This window comes from Alexandromys fortis, unplaced genomic scaffold, assembly GCF_014885135.2.
Source record: "Alexandromys fortis isolate MF-2015 unplaced genomic scaffold, M_Fortis_MF-2015_v1.1 scaffold_160, whole genome shotgun sequence".
In the NCBI taxonomy this organism is placed as follows: domain Eukaryota; kingdom Metazoa; phylum Chordata; class Mammalia; order Rodentia; family Cricetidae; genus Alexandromys; species Alexandromys fortis.
Genome location: NW_026068035.1, coordinates 2,940,863 through 2,961,988, shown reverse-complemented (window position 1 = coordinate 2,961,988; position 21,126 = coordinate 2,940,863). Strand labels below are relative to the sequence as shown.

Genomic DNA, 21,126 nt, shown 5'->3' with positions numbered 1-21,126 from the left:
AAATGTATACACAATGTAAAACTAAGACAAACAGGACTTCTGTTGTGTTATGAGAGATGGGAATGGCCCTCATATAAAAAGCTTCCTCCTCCATCAACCTCACACTGAATAACAACAGAGCAGGCACACACAGACCTCTTCTAGACCTGGGCCTGCACCCATTTTCTTATTCCCCTTCTCACTGGCCTAAGCATATATGTTTGTGTGTTTGTGCGTCTGCATGTATAAGAGTGTGTGCATGTATGTGTGTGTATCTGTGTGTCTACATGGATAGGTGTGTTTGTGTATACATGTATATATGTGTGTGTATATTTGTGAGTATGTATGTGTGTGTACATGTTATATGTGTGTGGGTTTGCAGAGTTTCTCACAAAACCCACCTTTATGCATCCACAGTGCAAAGAACATACATTTTGAAGAACCTATGTGCTTTCTGGTTAGCGTTTCTGAAATTCTGAAAAGCACAAGCAAGGAAGAGGTGGAATTCATCAGACCCAGGAACCTGACAAGTTAGGGTACTATAAATCACATCAGAGGGGAAAATGCTGCTCAGATCTCCATGTCTTGGTCTGATTTCTGCTGCTATAACTGAATCTCACAGACCAGGAACATATAAATAATACAAGTATATCTGTGGTTCATGGAGGCAAAAAAGTATGAAACCAGGTGTAAGGCCCTTCAGGCTGCATGTATTATGCCAAGAAGTTTCGAGTGGCAAGGTTATAATGCGTATGATGGGGAGGAATGAGGGAAGCTGAACCTTTGATCAAGAACACACTCCTATGACAATTATACTGTTTCTGCAATTAGCACCAATCATGTATCACAAAACATAGTGACCTAAGCACCTCTTAAAGGTCCCATGTACCAGTACAGCTATGCTGAGGATCGAGTCTCCAGCATAGGAACTCAGGGACACCTTCTTAGAATTTCTACTGCTGCAACAAAATCACAGTACCAAAAGTAACTTGGGGAAGAGTTTATGTGGCTAACACTTCCTGATCCCAGTCAGCTGATGAAGCCAAGGCAGTAATTCAAACAGAACAGGAACCTGCAGGCAGAAACCAAAGCAGAGGTCATAGAGTAAACTGCTTATCAGTTTGCTCCTCATTTCCTGCTTAATCTGTTTTCTTAAGACAACCCAGTATCACCTGCATTGCACACAAATGCCTGTGCCCTTCCACCTCAATTATCTATCAAGAAAATGCCCTTAGGCCAAACAGATGGGGGCATTTTCTCAATTGGGTTTCCCTTTTCTCAGATGACTTTAGCTTGTGCCAAGTTGAGAATGTATGTATATATAAAAATATATAAACAGAAACACATGCAATATGGACTACCAAGGAAATTATGTGTTGTCAACATACTGTAGCTTCCCTGGTCTAGCTTTTGAATTGTAGCAAGCTATAGAAGTACATGAAAACTACAGAAACTCATACATTTAACCTTTTCTTTTAAGTAAAGGAGCTTTGAAGAGGGTACAGATAATGCTCAACAGAGAGCAATGAAGGAGGTCAGTACAAACAAGGCATTGTCACTAAATTCAAACAGTATCTGGGAAACAGGAAGCCTAGCTTAGAACTATGAATATGCACCATGGCACATAAAGCTGACTCTATATTCTGAGGCTCTGTAGATGAAGAATCTTTAAGAAATAAATAAAAATAAATAATCTAGAAAAAGTTCTACAAAGTAACACCTAACTTTCCCATGCTCTGCATATTTTGGTGAGCCCACACAAATGAAATGTATAAGGACACCATGCCACCGCCTGCTCCTAACGAACACATCTTCAGTCTCTGCAGCAGGCTGTGGGAATCTCTAGTTTTATTCAACTTTCTGTGAATGTACTCACTCATAGGTGTTTTTTTAAACATAAAGCAAAGAAAGCCAGCCTACAAACCACAATCCCAGAGAACTAGACAACAATGAGGACACTAAGAGAGACTTACATAGATCTAATCTACATGGGAAGTAGAAAGTAGAGAAAGACAAGATCTTCTGAGTAAATTGGGAGCATGGGGACTTTGGGGGAGGGCTGAAGGGGGGAGGGGAGAGGCAGGGAGAGGAGCAGAGAAAAATGTAGCTCAATAAATATCAATAAAAAATGTATTTAAAAAAATCTGCTGGCCTAACCAAGATTACCTGCACAGCATTAAACCCATTTATCATGCTGCACGGTTTTCCCCACTAACCATCTTATTTTATAAAACTGAAATTCTGTCCTTATTAAATATCATCTGTTACCCCAAAGGCCCCAGTACCTACCATCCACTTTCTAAGAATCTGGTTACTCACCTCTTACAAGTATAATCATAGAATATTTGTTCTTTCAGGATAAGTTAGTTTACTTAAAATAATGTCCTTAAGTTTCACCCGTTATGTAACATGTATAAGAATATCATTCTTTTCTGGATCAATTTCTACGAGTACTTTCCTAATGCAGGTTAGCCATATAGCCACAATGTAAGCTACATATACTTTCTCATAACTCATATAGCTTTGACATGTTTGTGCTTATTTCTGATATGCAAACTCTAATTTTCATTCACCCAAATGTATCAACTTTTCAAAACAATTCTAGAGTTTGGGTCACAGTGAAAAACTCTTGAGACAGTTCATGATCATAAATGTTTTCTTCCAATACTGGAACAATTTTTAATTTCTCTTTTAATCAATTCTTTTATTTATAAGTTATTTAAGATATATCATTATTATTAAAGTTTTAGAAACTTCAAGAAATATTTCTTCCTAATTTAACTACACTGTGGTTTTAGAGAACATGAATGGATTTTTTTCAAAAATATACTAAGATTTGTTTGACCTACTTTGATAAATTTCCCACATACACATAAGTATATCTTACATTCTACTGCTGAATGATATCTTGTATAGCTGTCAGTTCAATCAACATTAAAGATAATCTTCAAAGCTATTATGTTCCTACATATTATTTTATACCTGTTCAATTAATTCATAAGAGGGCACTGAAATTTCCAACTACCATTCAGAATCTGTTTCTCTTTCAGTCCTAAGAGTTGGCTTCATGAATTTCAAAGCTGTTATTAGGGACATAAATGTTCATGGTTTTATGTCCTGACAATAAATTAACCCTTCCCTCATTATCCCCTGAACCCAGCTTCTTGCGATACTGCTATAAGCACTTGAGTTGTACTTAGCGGCACCCTAAGGCATACTTTCCTACCTCCTTACTTTAATGTGTTTTCTTAGAGACACTATATATTGGAATCTAACTGTGTACAGTCTGACTATTCTTTCCATGGAATTGGCATATAGATCATTTACATTTGTACACAAGTTATTAAGAAGTCTCTAAATTTAGGTTCCAAATGCCTGAAGCTATGGGGTAGTTTAATTTTTATTTATTTCTAAATCTATACTGAAGTTATAAATAAATATATAGGACTTCATCTACAAAATATATACCAGGGCCTGAATTGTACCCTATTGAATACATTTAGTATAAGAGATCCTTTTTGACATGACCAGGTACCTTGTACTATAACTGTCAAGAAAGTCTGAGGACCCTTGCTGGGTTTTCCTCAAGCAGCTCCTAGTACAGAAGAGACAGACAAGCCACTGAGTGACAGGAGCAAGAGCTGTTCAAGTGTTCCTCTGCCTTGGAGTTTTTCTTTGTTTCTTTTTGGGGGATTTCTATTAAATGGAAAGTTTTGCTTCTCCCATCTTCCCATTTATTCTTTTATATACAGTACATAGGTACTTTCTGTTCATAACAAAGTGTTGTTTTCTTGAACCAGATACACAGAGAGGATTCTATTCTCATGATGGGAATTGAGATCTGCTCTCAGTTTACACAAGGCATCTCCTTAACTCATCATCTATGAGCCCAATCACTGTGTGGTACTAGTGTTGGCTGACTCTCCTGTGTGCTCCAGTGTTGTCTCCCTTCCTTACTATGCTTCCTTGATACACAAACCTTTAAGAAGCTCACTTTTGCCTCACAAGTTTCTCAAACAGTCATTAGTGATATATTCCAAAAGTCCATTGGGGATTGCAGGGCTATCCTAACCAAATCCATACAGAGGACATGTGATCCTACCTACTCTTCAGAGAGCAAAAATCTATCTAACATCAATGTCCAAGGGTGACCTTTTTCTTCTCCCAACACCGAAACTAGCCTGGCACGGACTCTGCTATTTTGGATTTTAAATATGAGAAATTATCAAACCCAAGTTTATCCATAAATAAAAAGGAGTAGACTCAACCTGCTCTTACTGTTGGCAGATGTTGTTGGAGGTCTGTCCAACATAGAGTTGGGTGGCCATAGCCATCAGGAGGTGACAGGAAGTCTAAAGCAGCCTCTCTTCAACTCACCAACACTGCCACTTTCCCCTAAGCTGACAGTTCCTGTGCAGCTTCCTCCAGCATGACTGATTAGGTTTCCAGTCTAACATCCCCACACACAATGGCACACGTGCCCTCCAGGCTCTGGACAGCCTACTCTGACTCTTTAACCTTGAGGTCAGTAAAGATCTGTCTAATAAATATTGCCAACATTTAAAAAGTGAAGAAAAAGCAGAATGCCAATAACATTTAAGATTTGTAGCCGGGCTGTGGTGGCACATGCCTTTAATCCCAGCCCTCGAGAGGCAAAGACATTGGATCTCTGTGAGTTCAAGACCAGTCTGCTCTACAGAAGGAGTTCCAGGACAGACTCCAAAGCTACAGAGAAACCCTAGCTTGGAAAAAAATATTCATAATAAAGGTTGGATTAATTTCTTTTATTGAGAGACACCCATTTATATGTTAAAATTTTTGCACAGAAATGCCACAGAGCATCATGTGCACATGCTTCCATTACATCCTGGCATGTAGTTATACAGCATACATGTAAATAAGCAGCTACAAAATGATCTCTATCTCCCCCATGGGCTCTGAATGCCTCACAGGTGTCCTGAACTAGCATCCCCACAACTTGTATATTAACTGTCAATCACTTAGCATCTGCAAATAGTTTTGCAAGTGATAATGATCATGAGCTAAATTGTGTATGATGAGTAACAAACATGTCTATGTTCCAATATTAAAAAGTCTTATAATAAAGACCCTTATTAAGAAATATGTTAACCTTTATAAGCTGTTAAAACGAGTATTCAGTTGTTCTATTTCCAACAGTCATGAGAGAAATGGGGCTTCAAGCTTTATTTAGCAAGTCTCCATAATAACAATCATCACAGAAGTAAAGGATGTACGTTCATGTAAACACGTATTTTTCCTTCAGGGAAATAAGAAGCTAGAAGTGCTGGGCACATTGGTCACCAACTATTATCTGAAGTCAAAACTGAATTAGCTACACTGTACTATTTTTCTGACTCTTATCCTGTGGGAACCGGATCTTACAGACTGGACATGTGCTAAAAACAAGGAAGCCTGCACCGCATGTGCTCCAGAAGGAGATGGCACTTAGAGGACATACCTCTAAGAACTTACACATTTTACAGCTTTTGTTTCATGCTTAGAGCTTGTGTTAAGCTATGCCAGACTGAATTATTCTCTCTAAACAAAGGTGCACTGCCATTAGCTTATACAAATGTTGAAAATCTTTAACTTACCCTGGTAAATGTTCCTTCAAAACTATGAATATCCAGTTGTGGCTTCTGAGCATAAACATAGGCACTGATAGAAAAAAGGTCCTGAAATATAAAAAATAAAAATGAACATAAATCTTATGATTGAGCAAACATGGTCGTAGAAATTTTCAAGTCATGAAACTTCCACAGCACACAGCACCTTTTGATACAGGAACATAATGAACAAGCTGGCAACAACCCTCATTTCCAGGCACACATGAACATTTACAAGCATGCGTTTCATTTAGTATATTAGACATCAAATGACTGAATAATGGCACAATAATGAGAGTGTCATTCGAAGCGTTTCATGATAATTTAAAAATCATTCTGAAGTTTTCAATAATGTAGGAAAGCCTCCGCTATTAGGTCAAGGGCAACATTTGTTCGCATTACTTAAAGGTCATTAAAACACATCCTTAATCATAACATGTGTTTCATTACAAATAAAATTGCCTCTTGTTCAATAAAACTAATTAAATGTAAATGGTATTGTTTACTGCTATATGGATCTTTTGAAATAAATCAGCAAGTCATGATTTATTGAAAATTGCTGGGGCCTCATGGTTGTTAATAAATTTGCTTGATCACAAAAGCCAGAAGCATATTTCCCAAATGTCTACAGTGTCTGGAAAGTGCTCTGCCAACTCAGTAGCGGCAAGTGGAAACCACATCTGGGACCAGAGAGCAGCAAGGGAGTCTTAGTCACGGGAACACCGTCCCCAGTGTCCACTCTTTGATCACATTGGGGAGGTGGGGCTCTAACACAAGCAGGTTCACCTACCCTGCACCACACTGTCAGGAGCTGGGAGGACATTACTGGTGGTGTGATACAAAGTATCTGTAAACCCATCACTCAAAGACACAGGAGTTAAAACAAGTAATAGCTATGGCATTGTAAGCTATAAAATGATGACAAACTGAACGGCCTGGCTATAGTAAATTGAGAGCTTTCTTTTCTATGAAGAAGAATAGTGAGTCCAGCTTTTATGATCTGTGGATCGGAAGGTCAGTTCTCATCTAAGAAATATTCTTGTTAGTTAACCACCAAATAAAATATCAAAATGTCTTAATTAATTATACAATTATTTCACAATAGTTACTCATACTTCCTATCATACCATATCAGGCATAAAATTGAAAGTAGCACTATGTGAAATATATACCTCTTTAAATACTGCATTATATAAAATATATATATACATACAATACTTTAAATAAAATTAACATACATATTTCCATTAATAAAAATGAAGAGAAGATCTTCCAGATATTGAATAAAGCATGACTTCCTATGGTGATAGAAGTCATTCAAAGTTATAGACAGAAAATAGTATACTAAATTTTTTATTATTTAATAGCACATAATTTATATTATATTCTACACATAATTAAAATACAAAATTAAATTTGATATACATATACACCTATTTTCAGCATCACAATCAAGGTACACAACATTCCCATGACCTTCAAGTACCCACTGTGCTCCCACCCTCCTCCACTTCCCATCTCCATTCTCCTCTACTTCTGTCTCCTGCACCTCCACATCCATCCACAATTCAACCTACCTTCAACTCCACACTCCCACACATACCTGTGTTCTCCTCTACTTCTGTCTCCTGCACCTCCACATCCATCCACAATTCAACCTACCTTCAACTCCACACCCCCACACATACCTGTGTTCTCCTCTACTTCTGTCTACTGCACCTCCACATCCATCCTCCAGTTCAACCTACCTTCAACTCCACACCCACACACACCTGTGTTCTCCTCTACATTTCTCTAGCTCCATTTCCACCTCTACCCTCCTTCACCCCCTGCAGGGCCTGGTGGAAAAGAAGCCATTCGAAAGAGATACTTGTGTCAAGTATCTAGAAACAACAGACACCAAAGAAATGGGGATTTTCCCCAGAATCTCATGCTGGGAGAAGGAAAGGGTCTCAGCCAGACGGGGTACTTGTCTCTTCAAATGGTTTTATCATCTTGTCAGACCACCTTACAGGGTGGGACCCACCAAAACTCAGTCAGTGATAAACAGTGGTTGGCTGGACCATACCTTCACCAGAACTGCTTAGATGTATGTGTCCTTGGTCCTCTAAACTTTGATCTCACTTCAGAGCTCAAACATGAACTTGAGGGGTTTCCTGGGTACCCCATTCTTCTGCCCAATGTGGCTACATTGAATAAATCTCCCTTTTCTGTTTTCCATTTTTAACCTGGCTCTTCCAATTGATTTATAAAGGACAAGTGGCTGGACCTGACTCGGAGTGCAGGTTGTGAGCCCTCAGTCTGACAATGCCCCTCCTCTCCTGTTCTCCTCTGTTGTCCTCCAGTGCCACCCCACCCTCCTCAACTGCCCAACTGTTCTTCCCAGACTGCTGGAGTTGAATCACAAACAGCATATTCTTGTTTAGTTAAGTTTCAGTTTTCTTTCAAATTCTTTCTGACAAGGCCTTATTCTGCACTTCCTTTTCTGTTACTCTTAAAGCCAAATCTATCACACAGTTATCAAGCAGTGTGGATACTGACCAGCTGCCTACTGCCGGTGCCATTTTTGAAGGCTGTTCAAGGGGGAAACAGAAAGTGGAGTCATCACCCACTTCAAATAGTTTCAACATCCTTTTTAGTTTCCTCCAGACATACTGACAAGCCAGTAGCACAAGGGATCATGTGTAACCAAGGAGTAACTCTCACCTCAACACAGGATTTTAAGTAACTTCCCAAGGAAATTTTATTTGCTTTTATGTTTTCATTTTTATACATCTTTATTGTGTGTAAGCCAGGATACACAGGCCACAGAACAAGTGTAGAGGTCAGAGAACTTGTAGGAGGGAGTGGACTACAGGGGATTGACCTCAGGTAAGCAAACTTGATGACAAACACCCTTGCTAGCCATCTTACTTGTCCAAATTTATTCATTTTAACAAAGTATGAAAGAAAATAAGAAGGCAGTTGTCCTACATTTAAGATAATAGTACAACTTTATTTTGCAACATAAGAAATAAAATAAAAATGTAAAACACTGAAAAGGAGGGCAAGCATGGAAAAGGCCTGAGAAAAACAGGAAAGGAAGGGACTGCCCTGGCTAAAGTGGGCAGTGGGAAGGAGCCTATACTCTATAGCACCCAGATGTGCAATGGGCTTCTTCCTCTGAACATTTCAGCAACAGCAGCACTTTCAATGCTAATGACCCCTTTGACTCCACCTACTGACAGGCACTTGAATGATTAAAATGACAAATCAGAGCTGTCAGGAAAGCAGCATTAGGGCCCAAAAGGAAACCAGTCAATGTTTGGGAAAACATGCTAGTGTTGACCCAAACAAAACCTAACACATTTATACAGCAACAGACATTATGAAGACAGCAGTAAAAACAAAGATCAAAATATCTCATTTGTAGCCAAGGTCTAAAGAACAGGCACGCCTGCTTGTGAAAGAGGACCAGAGATTGTATAACCAATTGAGGGTAATTTTAAGGTTGGAAAAGAGATAATTTGTTCATGAAATAGTACCGGTGCAGGTGGCTAACAGGGTTTGGTTATTAGATTTTGATTTCTCGTTCAGAAATTCTCCTGAAATTAATGCTGATAAGACTGACTGATTAGAACATGTATGATGAGTATGGAGTTTCTCAAGTACTCTTTCAGGTTATCTTGAATTAACTTTAACCTCCCTTGTACCCATTCACTGCCTGCCTGACCTGTTAACATCTTATGATCACAGGTAAATTAGGGCATTTGGAAATGTACAAGTTGACCATGAGTTTACACCAGATCAAATGCTAATTATGACCAAAAAATAAAAATAAGAATAAGAAAAGAAAAGAAACAAAGAAAAAGGAACGCCTTCATGAGGGTCAGTAAGGTGCCTGAGTGGGAAAAGGGTTTTCTTAATGGCCTCAGTGTGATCCCTAGAACCTGCAAGGTGGAAGGAGAGAACTACTCCCACAGACTGTCCTCTGACCTCCATATGTGCACTGTAGCACACACAAGTCCACCAAACACACACACACACAATGGATAAGTCTCTAAAAACTTATGAAACTGTTAGAACATAGAATTTAGGTAGTCTGAATCTGAGTTTCTAGGCCATAGTCACTTAATTTCTGCTCCAGAAAAAAAAATAATAATTATCTCTTATTACCTTTGAGGTGACAGCTATTTGTTTTGTATAGACACTAGACAGATAACCTGTTTAGTATGAAATAAATGGTTAGTATAGAAGAAATGACTTAAAAATCATGTAAACTGTAATAGTGCAAATAGTCTAAGTTTAAAATTAAGAGCAGTATTCACTTAAAAATATACTTGAAGATACTGGTAGGCCATACAACAAACTATACATATGAACAAACATTTTCATTGGGAGTACTGGGAACTGATGGAGACCAGGCACCTAGGGTGCTGGGTAGGACCTTGAAGTAGTCTAACACTGAGCCATATCCCCAGGCCTCTTTTACTCTCTATTCTGAGACAGGTTACACATTAAGTATTCTAGCTGGCTTCGTGCTCACTCTGTAGCTGGGGTAGTACCTGAATTTGCAATGCTGTTTCCTAAGTCTCCAAATGGCTGGCATTACAGGCCTAACTAAATTTTCTTATGAAAATCTATGTAAACATAAACTGTATCGGGCATGGTGGTACATGTCCATTATCCTAGCGCTTGGGGGGCAAGGGTGAGAGTCTCAAGTTTAAGGCCAGCCTAGGCTACACAGTGAACTCCAGCTCAAAAACAGACTATGAAACTGCAGAAATGCTTGTGGAAACTTACATTAAAAAATGACCCAGAACACACTCTTAAACGTCCTTTTGGCAAACAGTATATATGGCATCTGTCCTAAATGCGGCTGTCCAGGAGGATGTATGTGGTATGTCAATGGCAGCCAGTGCTGAGGGTAAACTGTGAGGGAGCTTCTTCCATTTTATCACTTGGGGCATTTTCAATGGACATATTAATATTAAAGTCGGGACAAATTTACCCTGATCTCTTTCTGAAGGAATGGACCCTAAGAAAGAAGTCTGCGCGGCATCTGATGCAGAAGTGAGGACAGAAACAAAGCCCTGACAGAGAGGCTACCTAACCAGGACAAGGCCAATTTTGCGGGGCTTCCACTCTGACAAATCAAGCCTTAATTCAGATATAGTCAGCAGTAACATACATTTTTGTTTGGTCCACCTACTTCTCATCCAAAATTAATGAACTTCTCTACATGGTGTTGATTCACTGAGACCTGCTTTCTTGGCAAAAACAACTATAAAGAGGGATTAAATCAGGAAGCAGCCATATTCAGACAGGGACACAATGACCCAAGAAGACAGACATATACTGTGTGCTCTTTGTTAGGGAGCACCGATTCACAGGACAAGAGAAGATGCCAAGCAGGGGAGGAAGGCTCTGACCTGGAGACCAAGCTCAGGAAAACTGTAACAATGAGGGTATTTGCAGTCGCTGGGAAGGTGGTAGAAAGGCAAAGAGGAGTCTGCAAAGATCTCCACTGGAGTTGGATGCCTACAGTATCACTAAGCACATCTGGCCAGGCACTGTGTGAACCTCCAGACTGAGAGCTCAGAAGACATCAAGTTCTGGGGTGGGGGGACAACCAAAGAGTTTGGTAGATCCTAGAAGGAGTTTGCCCTAGCAGTGGAATTAAACCAGCATTACAGCACAAAGGAACCTACTCTAGAAATATGTAAACAGGGTCCTGATAAGACTAAGATGAGTTGCAAGATTTTGAACCAAGAATATACATAAGAGACCCTGAAGGAAAAAAAAATTCACAGACAATGACTATATATGTACACATACCCCCTCCCCTCAGCAAATATACGAAAGTCAAATGCTACAATACATGAAAAAGATACCCAATGGGAGAAAGTGGGATTTATCCGATTTGGTGGTAGGCAAAAAAAAAACAAAGTCAGTATAAAAGCAAACATTATGTATTTATATATTAATAAAAGAGAAAAAACACAAGATTATCTCCAAAGATATAGAAATGCCTCTGAAAAAAATGGAATTCCTTTTTGTTACTGTTAGGCCTCAGGTTATCCCACTGCTCATAAGCGAGCTGGACTATAGAAGTCGGTATTCTTCAGGAACTTGTGAAACATTTACTGTCTGCAAAAAAAGAGTCATTTCCCTTACCTCAGGCAGAAGGGACACATGGCTACCTGGCTTCATATCGAAGCCCAGGCTCCCTTAGTATCACAAGTACCTCTGGCATCAAAGTCCAAGCTAGCAGCCTCCCCCTTTTCACCTCCTCCTTACCCTAAACTCCCTCCAGCTGGCAGGTTTCCTTCCCCAGCTACTCATCCCTCTTACAGCCTAGCTAGTCTCACTCTTCTCTCTTATTCCCACTTACACTCTCTTGCTATCTCGCCATCTACTATCGCCACTATTCTCTCCTCTCTCCCATTTCTCTAGCCCTGGCCATGCCCCATCCGCTAGCCATGGACAACCTACTTCTTTCTCTCTCTGCTCTGGACTCTTCCAGACATCTCTGGCTGTCCTCTCTCTTATCTACAATAAAAATCTTAACCGTATCAAAGAGCACTCATGTCAACAGTTTCTTTACTTTGCTCCCTCACATATCAAGCCTTTAGGCAAACTAGACTAGGAAAACTGCAGATATCCTCATTATTACAGGAGGGAGGAAAGAAGAACAGGTATACTAGCAGGAGAGATTCAGACATCTAGGAGAGCTGCTTTAGAAATCATTAAATCTACAAAGATTTATACTTTGTTCTAAGCTCTTCTTGCAGCTTCCCTGAATATGTGTGTGAGGAGAGGACCCACTAAGCTGTGGTCCATAATGATATTTTATTTTAACAAATAAAGCTTGCCTGAAGATCAGAGTGCAAAGCCAAACCACTAGAAGCCAGGCAGTGGTGTCACACACCTTTAATCCCAGGACTGGAAGACAGAGGCTGACAGATCTCTGTTAGTTTAAAGCCATCCTGGGCTACATGAAATTGATCCAATCTAAAAGAGAAACAAAGCTCATACAAAGGTGATCCTAGCACTTGGGACCAATGCCTTTAATCTCAGGACTAGGCAGGTAGAGAAGGGAAATGATATGGCTGGGCAGAGGAAGGAATATAAGGCGGGAGGAGACAAGAGCTCAGTGCAGTCTGAAGCAGCAGTCTGAGGACAGGATCGCTCACCCCTTTGGTCTGAGCACTGGTAGAGGTAAGAACTCTAGTGGCTGGTCACTCTGCTTCTCTGATCCTTCAGCTTTCACCGCTTGATAGCTGACTCTGAGTTTTTATTATTAAGACCAATTAGACTTTGTGTCACAATGATCTGAAAGGATCTCCTACTTCCCTCAGCATAAAAGACAGCAGCACTCACTTCCTCAAGATCAGTTATCCTGTCCTCAGAAGGAAAAGCTGCAGGCAAAAGACTTGGCACAAAGTCAAGGCTAAGTCAAGGCCTGTTCTCCTGGAATACCTTACCCTGCTATTCAGTGAGTAGCAGTTCTCAGAAACAGACTCACCTGCCTGGCACTTCAAGGTCAAACACAGATTATCTAATTAAGAAGCTTACAACAAATAAAAACACAGATAGTCTAAGTATCAAATCAACAGGACCTGGAAAACCATCTGAAACAGTCTATCAACCTGGCAACCACGGCAACCACATCATCTTTAATGACCTTGAGGAAAAAGAAAATGACACAGAAACTTCCCTTACCACCTAGAAATCACTTCAAAAGAAAGAGAGCAAGAGATAGAGACACAGACCGCGAAAGAGAGAGAGACAAAAGACACACACATACACACACACACACACACACACACACGAGAGAGAGAGAGAGAGAGAGAGAGAGAGAGAGAGAGAGAGAGAGAGAGAGAGGACAGTGCCCAGTGGTGCTCACCCCTAGGGCTGGTAGCCGTTGTGTGCAGCTCACCGCCACCTTCAGCTTCCAGTCGGTCTCACCATCTAGCTGGTCCGTGCGGATAAAGCATGAACCTTGGAGGTAGAGAAGAACATGTCACCGTCTGGAACTGCACTGGAGAAGAGCTCTACTGAGCTGTTTTCAAGCAGATGTCAATACAATAGGAACAAGAAAATGATTCATCTAAATAGCCCAAAGAAGAGACAGCTTTAAAAGCCCTCATTTCAGATGATATCATTTGGTTCAAAGAACAAATCTGTAAAAAGACAGCTATCAATCTAATTTTTAATTACTTATGTCCTGTTTGGTGCCCTTGCTTTTGTTGGAGGTGGTAGTAACAGTATCTGTCTGTGTTCTGCATGGTGCTATGGCTCAAACGCATGCTTGAGTATGCTAGACAAGTTCCCTACCATTGAGCTACAACCCTGCCTGTGCCTGTTAAGGTTTAATATCAACTATTTTGTTTTAGAAAGCTATCCTGATCATTTACTTTTAATCTAAGTTTTGATGATGACAACATAATAAGATACATACAAAAATATCTGAGTCTGACATTACCTTGGTAATAAAATGTTAATTGACCAACATAACATTCGGTAATATAAGCACAACTAAAATGCTAATACCCAGGTAAGTACTAATACGTAATAAGAAACCCATCAAATTTCAGAAGGGGAAAAATTTGAATCACAAGAATCTAATTACCCCCAGACCATATTCACCATCCCTTTTCTCAGAATTGATCTACAGATAAAAGCAAACACAAACGCACTGAACGATACACACAGATCATTCGCTGCAACCGTGTTTACAATAACGACAGATCGGCACAGGGACTAGAGAACTAGCGGACTAAAGCAGCTGAGGCAGCAATTCAAAGAACAAGAGCAAAGAGCTCAACATTATGAAAAGAGCCATAGGACACATTGTTCAGTGGAAAAAATATGTACACACACATGCAGAGAGAGAGACTGGTTTGAGGCATGAGGGCACACACTTGCAATGTCAGCACTTGGAAGGTAGAGTCAAGAGGAATTCAAGGATGTTCTCAGCTATAAAGAGTGTTTGAGCAATGTTTGGGTTATAGGACACCCAGTTCAGGGGGCAAAAATTGAAACATTATGTTTAAGAATAGCAGAAGACAATGGATGTGCAATCAACATTTTTAAACTGGGGTAGTCTTGCAGTAGTAACTGTTTGCAAAGGAAATTGATAACACTGACATGAAGTGGGGAGGGGGTAAAAGAAGGGAGAGAACAAAAAAGGGTATGCATATTAGTTTTCTGCTCATATCTCCATGTGCTGTCTTCTCATCTTACCAAGAGCAACATAACAGAAAGCACCATAACCGACACTCGTTAAAGCTCAGTAAAACTGAATTATTAAACTGGTCTGCTTAGATCCTATTACAGACTTCTTATGAACACTTGATTTCATTTTGTATGATTGACAAGAGTTGACAGGAAAGGACAGCTTAATGACCTCGAATTAAGATCACCTAGTGTATGTGTCACATTAAGAGCCACATGAAGGGATGATAAAGTGAGGGGACCTGTGAGGTAGCTGAAGCTGTCACAGCACTAACAAGCTATCCTGAGGCATCATCGGCAACTTGCAACAGCTCTGAAAGGGAAAAGCTAGAGTATATGTCCTATGCAAGAAAAATAGACGTTGACTTTGGATCTATAATATCAGATCTTTGGCCATTAAAGTTGATTTTTAAATATTTATATGACTTAATGGCTGCATGAAATTTTTAAACTGGTGGCAAGATATATCTTTCTATAGAGATAATGTGGATGAGAACAGTGCCACTTGCCTACTGTCATCCCACTAACAAGTGACAGCTGAGGTGCTGTGTTATGTTCTAAACACTTAAACTATAACGTTATCACTTAGATACAAGTGGAAAAGATATTGACATTTATAAGAGATTGATGAAAATTAGTTCTAAAGCATTCATTTCTGCTAATACCACTAGAAGAACTATGTGCACTCAGGAGATATTTGATCTGAATTAAGAAACTGATGGAACAATTGATTAATTGGAATTTAAGTCATCAGTCACCAGATCCATCAACAGCTCCATTTACATTCTAAACAATCCAGTTATGGCTCAATAGAATACTCTTATTAATACTCAGTCAATACAATGCCACAGATTGACTTACCATGCTATATTGACAAGCACCCGGATGCTAATGTCCAGCTCTAAACCACAATTTTACTTAGGACTTGTACACTGACAAAAGTTTAGAATTTTATTATAAAAAATGACATGCTATAAAGAATTTTTTAAAGCTAAAATTGAAAAGCAAAAAAAATAGTGTTAGTAAATAACACAAAAATCCTGAATATGTTTATTTTCTGAAAATAACTAGACAACAGTGAAACTTTAAGTAATTACTTAAAACCACACAAAAGACAAGTGCATTTTGCTGACCTCCATGTAAAATGTCCCTCCACACCCCAGAAAGAAGAGTTGCAAGACAGTGTAAAATATAATTGCCCGCGTGAGGTCTAATCCAGAGGAAGGAGAGATGGTCATGAGTGTTACAGGAACACAGTGAGGAGCCACCGCAAAATGAAGAACCAGCAAGCAAAAGTCGGATATTGGAAACAAAGAGAAGAAGGCTTGACTGTGGTTGCTAAGGAAGAAGACCTTGGGTTGGAAGTTGCTGGTCTGGAGGTGATACACAACCATATGTTTAAGCAAGATTAGCTGAATGTACACGGTACATTCTGACCGTTTTACAGTTAAAAGCAGAGTGCAAAAATTACCCAAGAGATGATAATGGGCTAAATCTCTGAAACTGTGAGCCAGTCCCCATTAAATGTTTTCCTTTATAATAATTTCCTTCATATTGCTGTGGCCATGGTATCTCTTCACAGCAATAGAAACTTCAAGACAATTCCACATATAATTTCATCTAAACGCTATTTTCATTTGCATCTCCAAAGACAAAGACATTTTAAAAATCACAGAATCATAATCATATATAAATTATCAAGAACTCTTTATCATCATCAGATAATTATTGCTGAGATTCCCTAGTTCCTTATTAGTAGTTACAGTGTACCCAATACAGAACCCAAGCAAGATAGATCCACACTTGGCATTCACTTGGTATGCCTTTTCATCTTGACAGGCCATGGCAGCATGCAGGCAGACATAGTGCTGGAGGAGGAGCTGCAAGTCCTACAACTTGATCTGCAGGCAGCAGAAGGGAAACCGGTGCTACACTGGCCAGCCCCCAGAGCCTGCCTCCACAGGGACTCACTTCCTCAAACAACCTCTTCCATCAAGGTCACCTAAAAATGCTACTCCCTATGGGCCAAGCATTCAAACTCTAGGTCCATGGGGCCATACCAATTCAAACCACCACAGGGATTCTCTTTAAAATGGTCTATTAGTTCTTGAAGAGATGGCTCAGCAGTTAAGAGTGTGGCCTACTCATGTGGAGGACTGTGTTGATATTTTGTTTGTGCTCTAACAAATAAAGCTTGCCTGAAGATCAGAGGGTGGAGCTAGCCACTATTTAACCATAGAAGTCTGAGGGTCTGTACAGACAGACAGGAAGTGATATGACTGGATGAAGAGATGAACATAGATGGGAGAAGACAGGTGCTTGGCTCTTTATGGGCTGAGGAGTTAACAAAGTAAGAGATGGCTGTGGCTTGCTCCTTTGTCTCTCTGATCTTTCAGAATTTACCTCAAAAAAAAAATTACCCAAGAGTTTCTGAAACTAAGAATCCAGAATCAAATTTGGAAGCCATTTGATCTATTCTATAAAGGAGGACAATTAAAAGCAATCTGACTTCTTAATATCTGCATATGAATGGGTAGTAATGTTTAAATTTGACAAACAGAAGGTTATAATAGAACCAGAATAGGTTAAGTCAGACCTAAGCTACACAGAGGTCCTAAACTCAAATCCACTAGTACCCACGCAGTATTATGTATGTAAATAATACGAATGTAGTAACCATGTATATACTGTGTACATTTTTCTGAGACAAAGAAATCAGTATTCTCAAGGGACACAGGGCGAGACTGAAGAAATGGTCTTCAATTGGACTGCTCCCTAGCTGAGGTTACCATAGAATATCTCATCTGCTAATCCACTGGTGTTCCATTTATTCTCTGGTGACTTCTAAGGCCATGCAATGTTGCAGTGAAAAATGACGAGGAAACTGGCTAATTTCCAAAACTATTAGGAATTTCATAATTTTAAAAATCGTGTTCTCAGTCTTCAGCCCTCACATACCTCCTCTGAAAATAAATCAGTATTAATAACATCTCCTAACTTTACAGTACTGCATGCTGTCCATAATTTACTCCCCAACAAAATCTGTATACTCTTTTCCTTTTAAAGGGAATTACTCTATTCAGGTGAGGATCCACACTAACTCCCGTCATTGGGCCCCTGAGTCTATCATTAATGAAAAACTGTGAGGAGCTACTCAAACAAAAGATATAATGATATAATTTTGGGCACCAATAACTCCATCTTCCAGACAAGAAGAAAGGGCTTTTTCCAAACCCAGTATTCACCTTTTAGTCTGGCCTAAGGTATCCTCCTTCCTAAATGCCTACTCCACAAAAAATTATGAGTGCTGTCTGCCAAAAATTAGTGCAGTGTAAAGGGGGTCTAAATCTAAAATTTTTAACATATGCATTAAACCCAAACATTTTACAGCATGTGTCAAACCTTTCCCAACATCGATAAGCAGTTACAAATATCATTAGATCAATTGCAGTAAGAGTACAATGACATACATTGTTGTTACTAAATACCACCAGTTCCAGTCTCTGAGCAACAGTGACAGGAACCCCAATCTTCCCCCTTCTTAAGTGAAGAGGCGTTAATATTTTAATTAAAATGAGTTTTATGTCCCAAAGATTAAAGCAGATGTGTAGTCTGCACCTTAGCTTCAAAGCAAACCAGAGTTCAAACTGTAGAGGCAGTTCAGCATTTGTGCTTCAGGGCAGGTGGCTCAACATGGCATGGTGCCAGGTACAAGGAATGCTCTCCACATAGCCTAAGACAAGGTGCCCTGTGGTCTGCTTACTTTAACTCTTGCTAGATACCTTTTATTTGAGAAGCTCCAAGGAAATAATGCTAATCATCGGGCACACCTCTGTTCCCATGAGAGGTAAATTGCTTCACCATTCGAGAGGAGGGTCTCTACTTGTCCCAGTCCCTTCCCTTTTAAATCTGACACCAGGGTTGACTCTGACTTGGTGCCCTCCACTTAATAACTGCTTGCCTTTATATAAGAGAGGGGGAATATGTCAGGAGCCATTTCCCCCCTAAAATTACAGGAACCATCACCCTAGGGGGTCTGCAGAGAACCCCACACCCAATTAACTTATCTGTTAGCGGAACCCGCCTCACATTCCAGCTATCCAGGGAACTAGGTATGGCAACTTGTGACTCTTGGCCTACCTGACCAAGCTACGTGACCGGGACCACGCGGCGAGATCCCGTGCCCTGCCCCCCATTCCTTACCATATATAAACTGTAACCCGTCCCTAATAAACGGAGGCTTTGACAAAAAAAAAAAAATAATAAAATAAAAAAAATAAAGGGAATTACTCAAAACCACTGTTTGCATTTGGAATATTATTTTTTTCTGTCTTGCTTGTTTCATATTAAACAGTGTCTCACTCTGCAGCGCAGTAGTCTGGAACTCAGTACACAGGGAGCAGACCTCATGGCATCTCAGTATCCCTGCTTCAGCCTCCTAAGTGATGAGACTAAAGCTGGGAGCCACCAGACCACAATCATTCATATGTAAAAGTACCTCTCAAACACAACTGTTCAGTTTACTGTCTTACATTTCTACTGCCATAACAAAACACAGTGACCAAAGTGCCTCATAAAAGGAAGTGTTAATTAGAAAGCTTGCTTGTAGTTTTAGATGGTGAGTCCATGACCACAATGTCAGGGAATGTGGCTGCAAGCAGGGAAGCACAGTGCCGGAGAAAAAGCTGAGAGCTAACATGCTGAGTATCAACCACGAAGCAGAAAGAGAGAGGCTTACTAGGAGTGGCATGGGCTTTTTAAAAGCTCAAAATCCATTCCCAGTGATGCAACTCCTTCACCAAGGCCACACCTCCGAATCCCTCTCAAACAGTTCTACCAACTGTTTGATAGAACAACATTTGGTAGAACAATGCAGAACAAGCATTCAAACACAGGAGTCTATGGGAGCCATTTTCATTCAAACTACCACAGTTACCTATTATACTACATGTACGCTATTAGACAGAGAGCCTAAGAAAATAGCTATTACCAATAAGAATGAAGGTACAGATAAACCCTTTGAAAATCTACTTCTCTATATCAACAATGAAACACTAGTTGCAAGTGATAGATGTAAATACTACCTTTTCAATAATTATACTATGTAGAAATGGATTAAAGGCCCCAGACAAAAAGCAGAGGCTGACCAATTCTATTTCATTATATCCTTTAAGTTTTATCAGTCATGACTCTTCCAAATGACCTAAAAAATAACCAGTGGACAATGATTCTTAAAGGAATATGAGGACCCCCTCTCAAAACAACACAGAGTTTTAAATAGATGCACCTGCAACAGAACTCTGAAAAAAAATTATGCTGGAGGCGGTAAGAACAAGCTCCTTGCTATCCCCTATGGCAGCTTGAATTAAAATAGCCCTCACAGACTCATGTATTTAAACACTTGGTCCCTGGTTGGTAGTGCTATTTGGGAACTGTGACTTTGCTGGTAGACATATGTCACTAGAGTTAGGCTTTGAGGTTCCAAAGCCTCTTACCCCACCCCCACCCCACTTTGCTTCTTGCTTCTGTTCAAGGTAGGAACCCTCAGCTTCTGATACAGCCACTATGCCTTCTGCTTGCAGCTATGCCTGCTACAATGACAGACTATTAGCCCTCAAGAACTGAAAACCCACATAAATTCTTCCTTCTCAAAGTTGTTGTGGGCATGGTGCTTTATCACAGCAAAGAAAGTAACTAAGACATCGCACAGGAAAAATAGAATAACTAATGACATGAGCTCACAGGTGAAGGATGGGTAGGGGAGAGTGGGACTGGGGGCATAGGAAAATGTCTATAGCAAGAAATCAGCGCATCTGGAGAATGCAAAGAAGTCGCTGGGGTAGTTGTGATGGAACTCCTCTCTGTGGTCAGGTTCCATGCTAAACAACTGATAAAAAAGATCATTGAAACCCAAATGTGTTCCTTCAACAGATCAGTAACATTGACAATCTTTTAGTCAAAGTAACGAAACAAAAAGAAGACTCAAATTATTAAAACTAAGAACAAAGAAAGGGACATTACTACTACTGTTACAGAAACTGTTTTTTAAAGATCATGAAGGAATAATTGAAGCATGCCCATGAATTAGAAAACCTAAAGTAGACTAATTATTTTAAAAAAGGACACAAACAACAAAAAACTAATTCAAGAAGAAAAGGACAGTGTAAATAGGCCTTTAGCGAGAATTAGAAATTAAAAAACAAAACAAAGATCCTCAAAGGCCAGATCCATACCATTTCATGGATGAATTGCATCAAACATTAAAAAATAAAAATTCTTTACAGATTCTTTCAAAAAGTAG

At 39.7% G+C, this 21,126-nt stretch overlaps 1 protein-coding gene across 2 annotated transcripts in view; it reads right to left on the bottom strand.

Moving 5' to 3' along the window:
• Atp9b (ATPase phospholipid transporting 9B (putative)) overlaps positions 1-21,126 on the bottom strand; it is a 199,817-nt gene that overhangs the window by 120,483 nt on the left and 58,208 nt on the right. For both annotated transcript variants that reach the window (XM_050165010.1, XM_050165009.1), the window contains exons 8-9: positions 13,495-13,589; positions 5,595-5,675 (exon numbers count right to left, since the gene is read on the bottom strand). In XM_050165010.1, the coding sequence (XP_050020967.1) occupies positions 5,595-5,675; positions 13,495-13,589 (176 nt within the window). The remainder of the gene's footprint in view (positions 1-5,594; positions 5,676-13,494; positions 13,590-21,126) is intronic.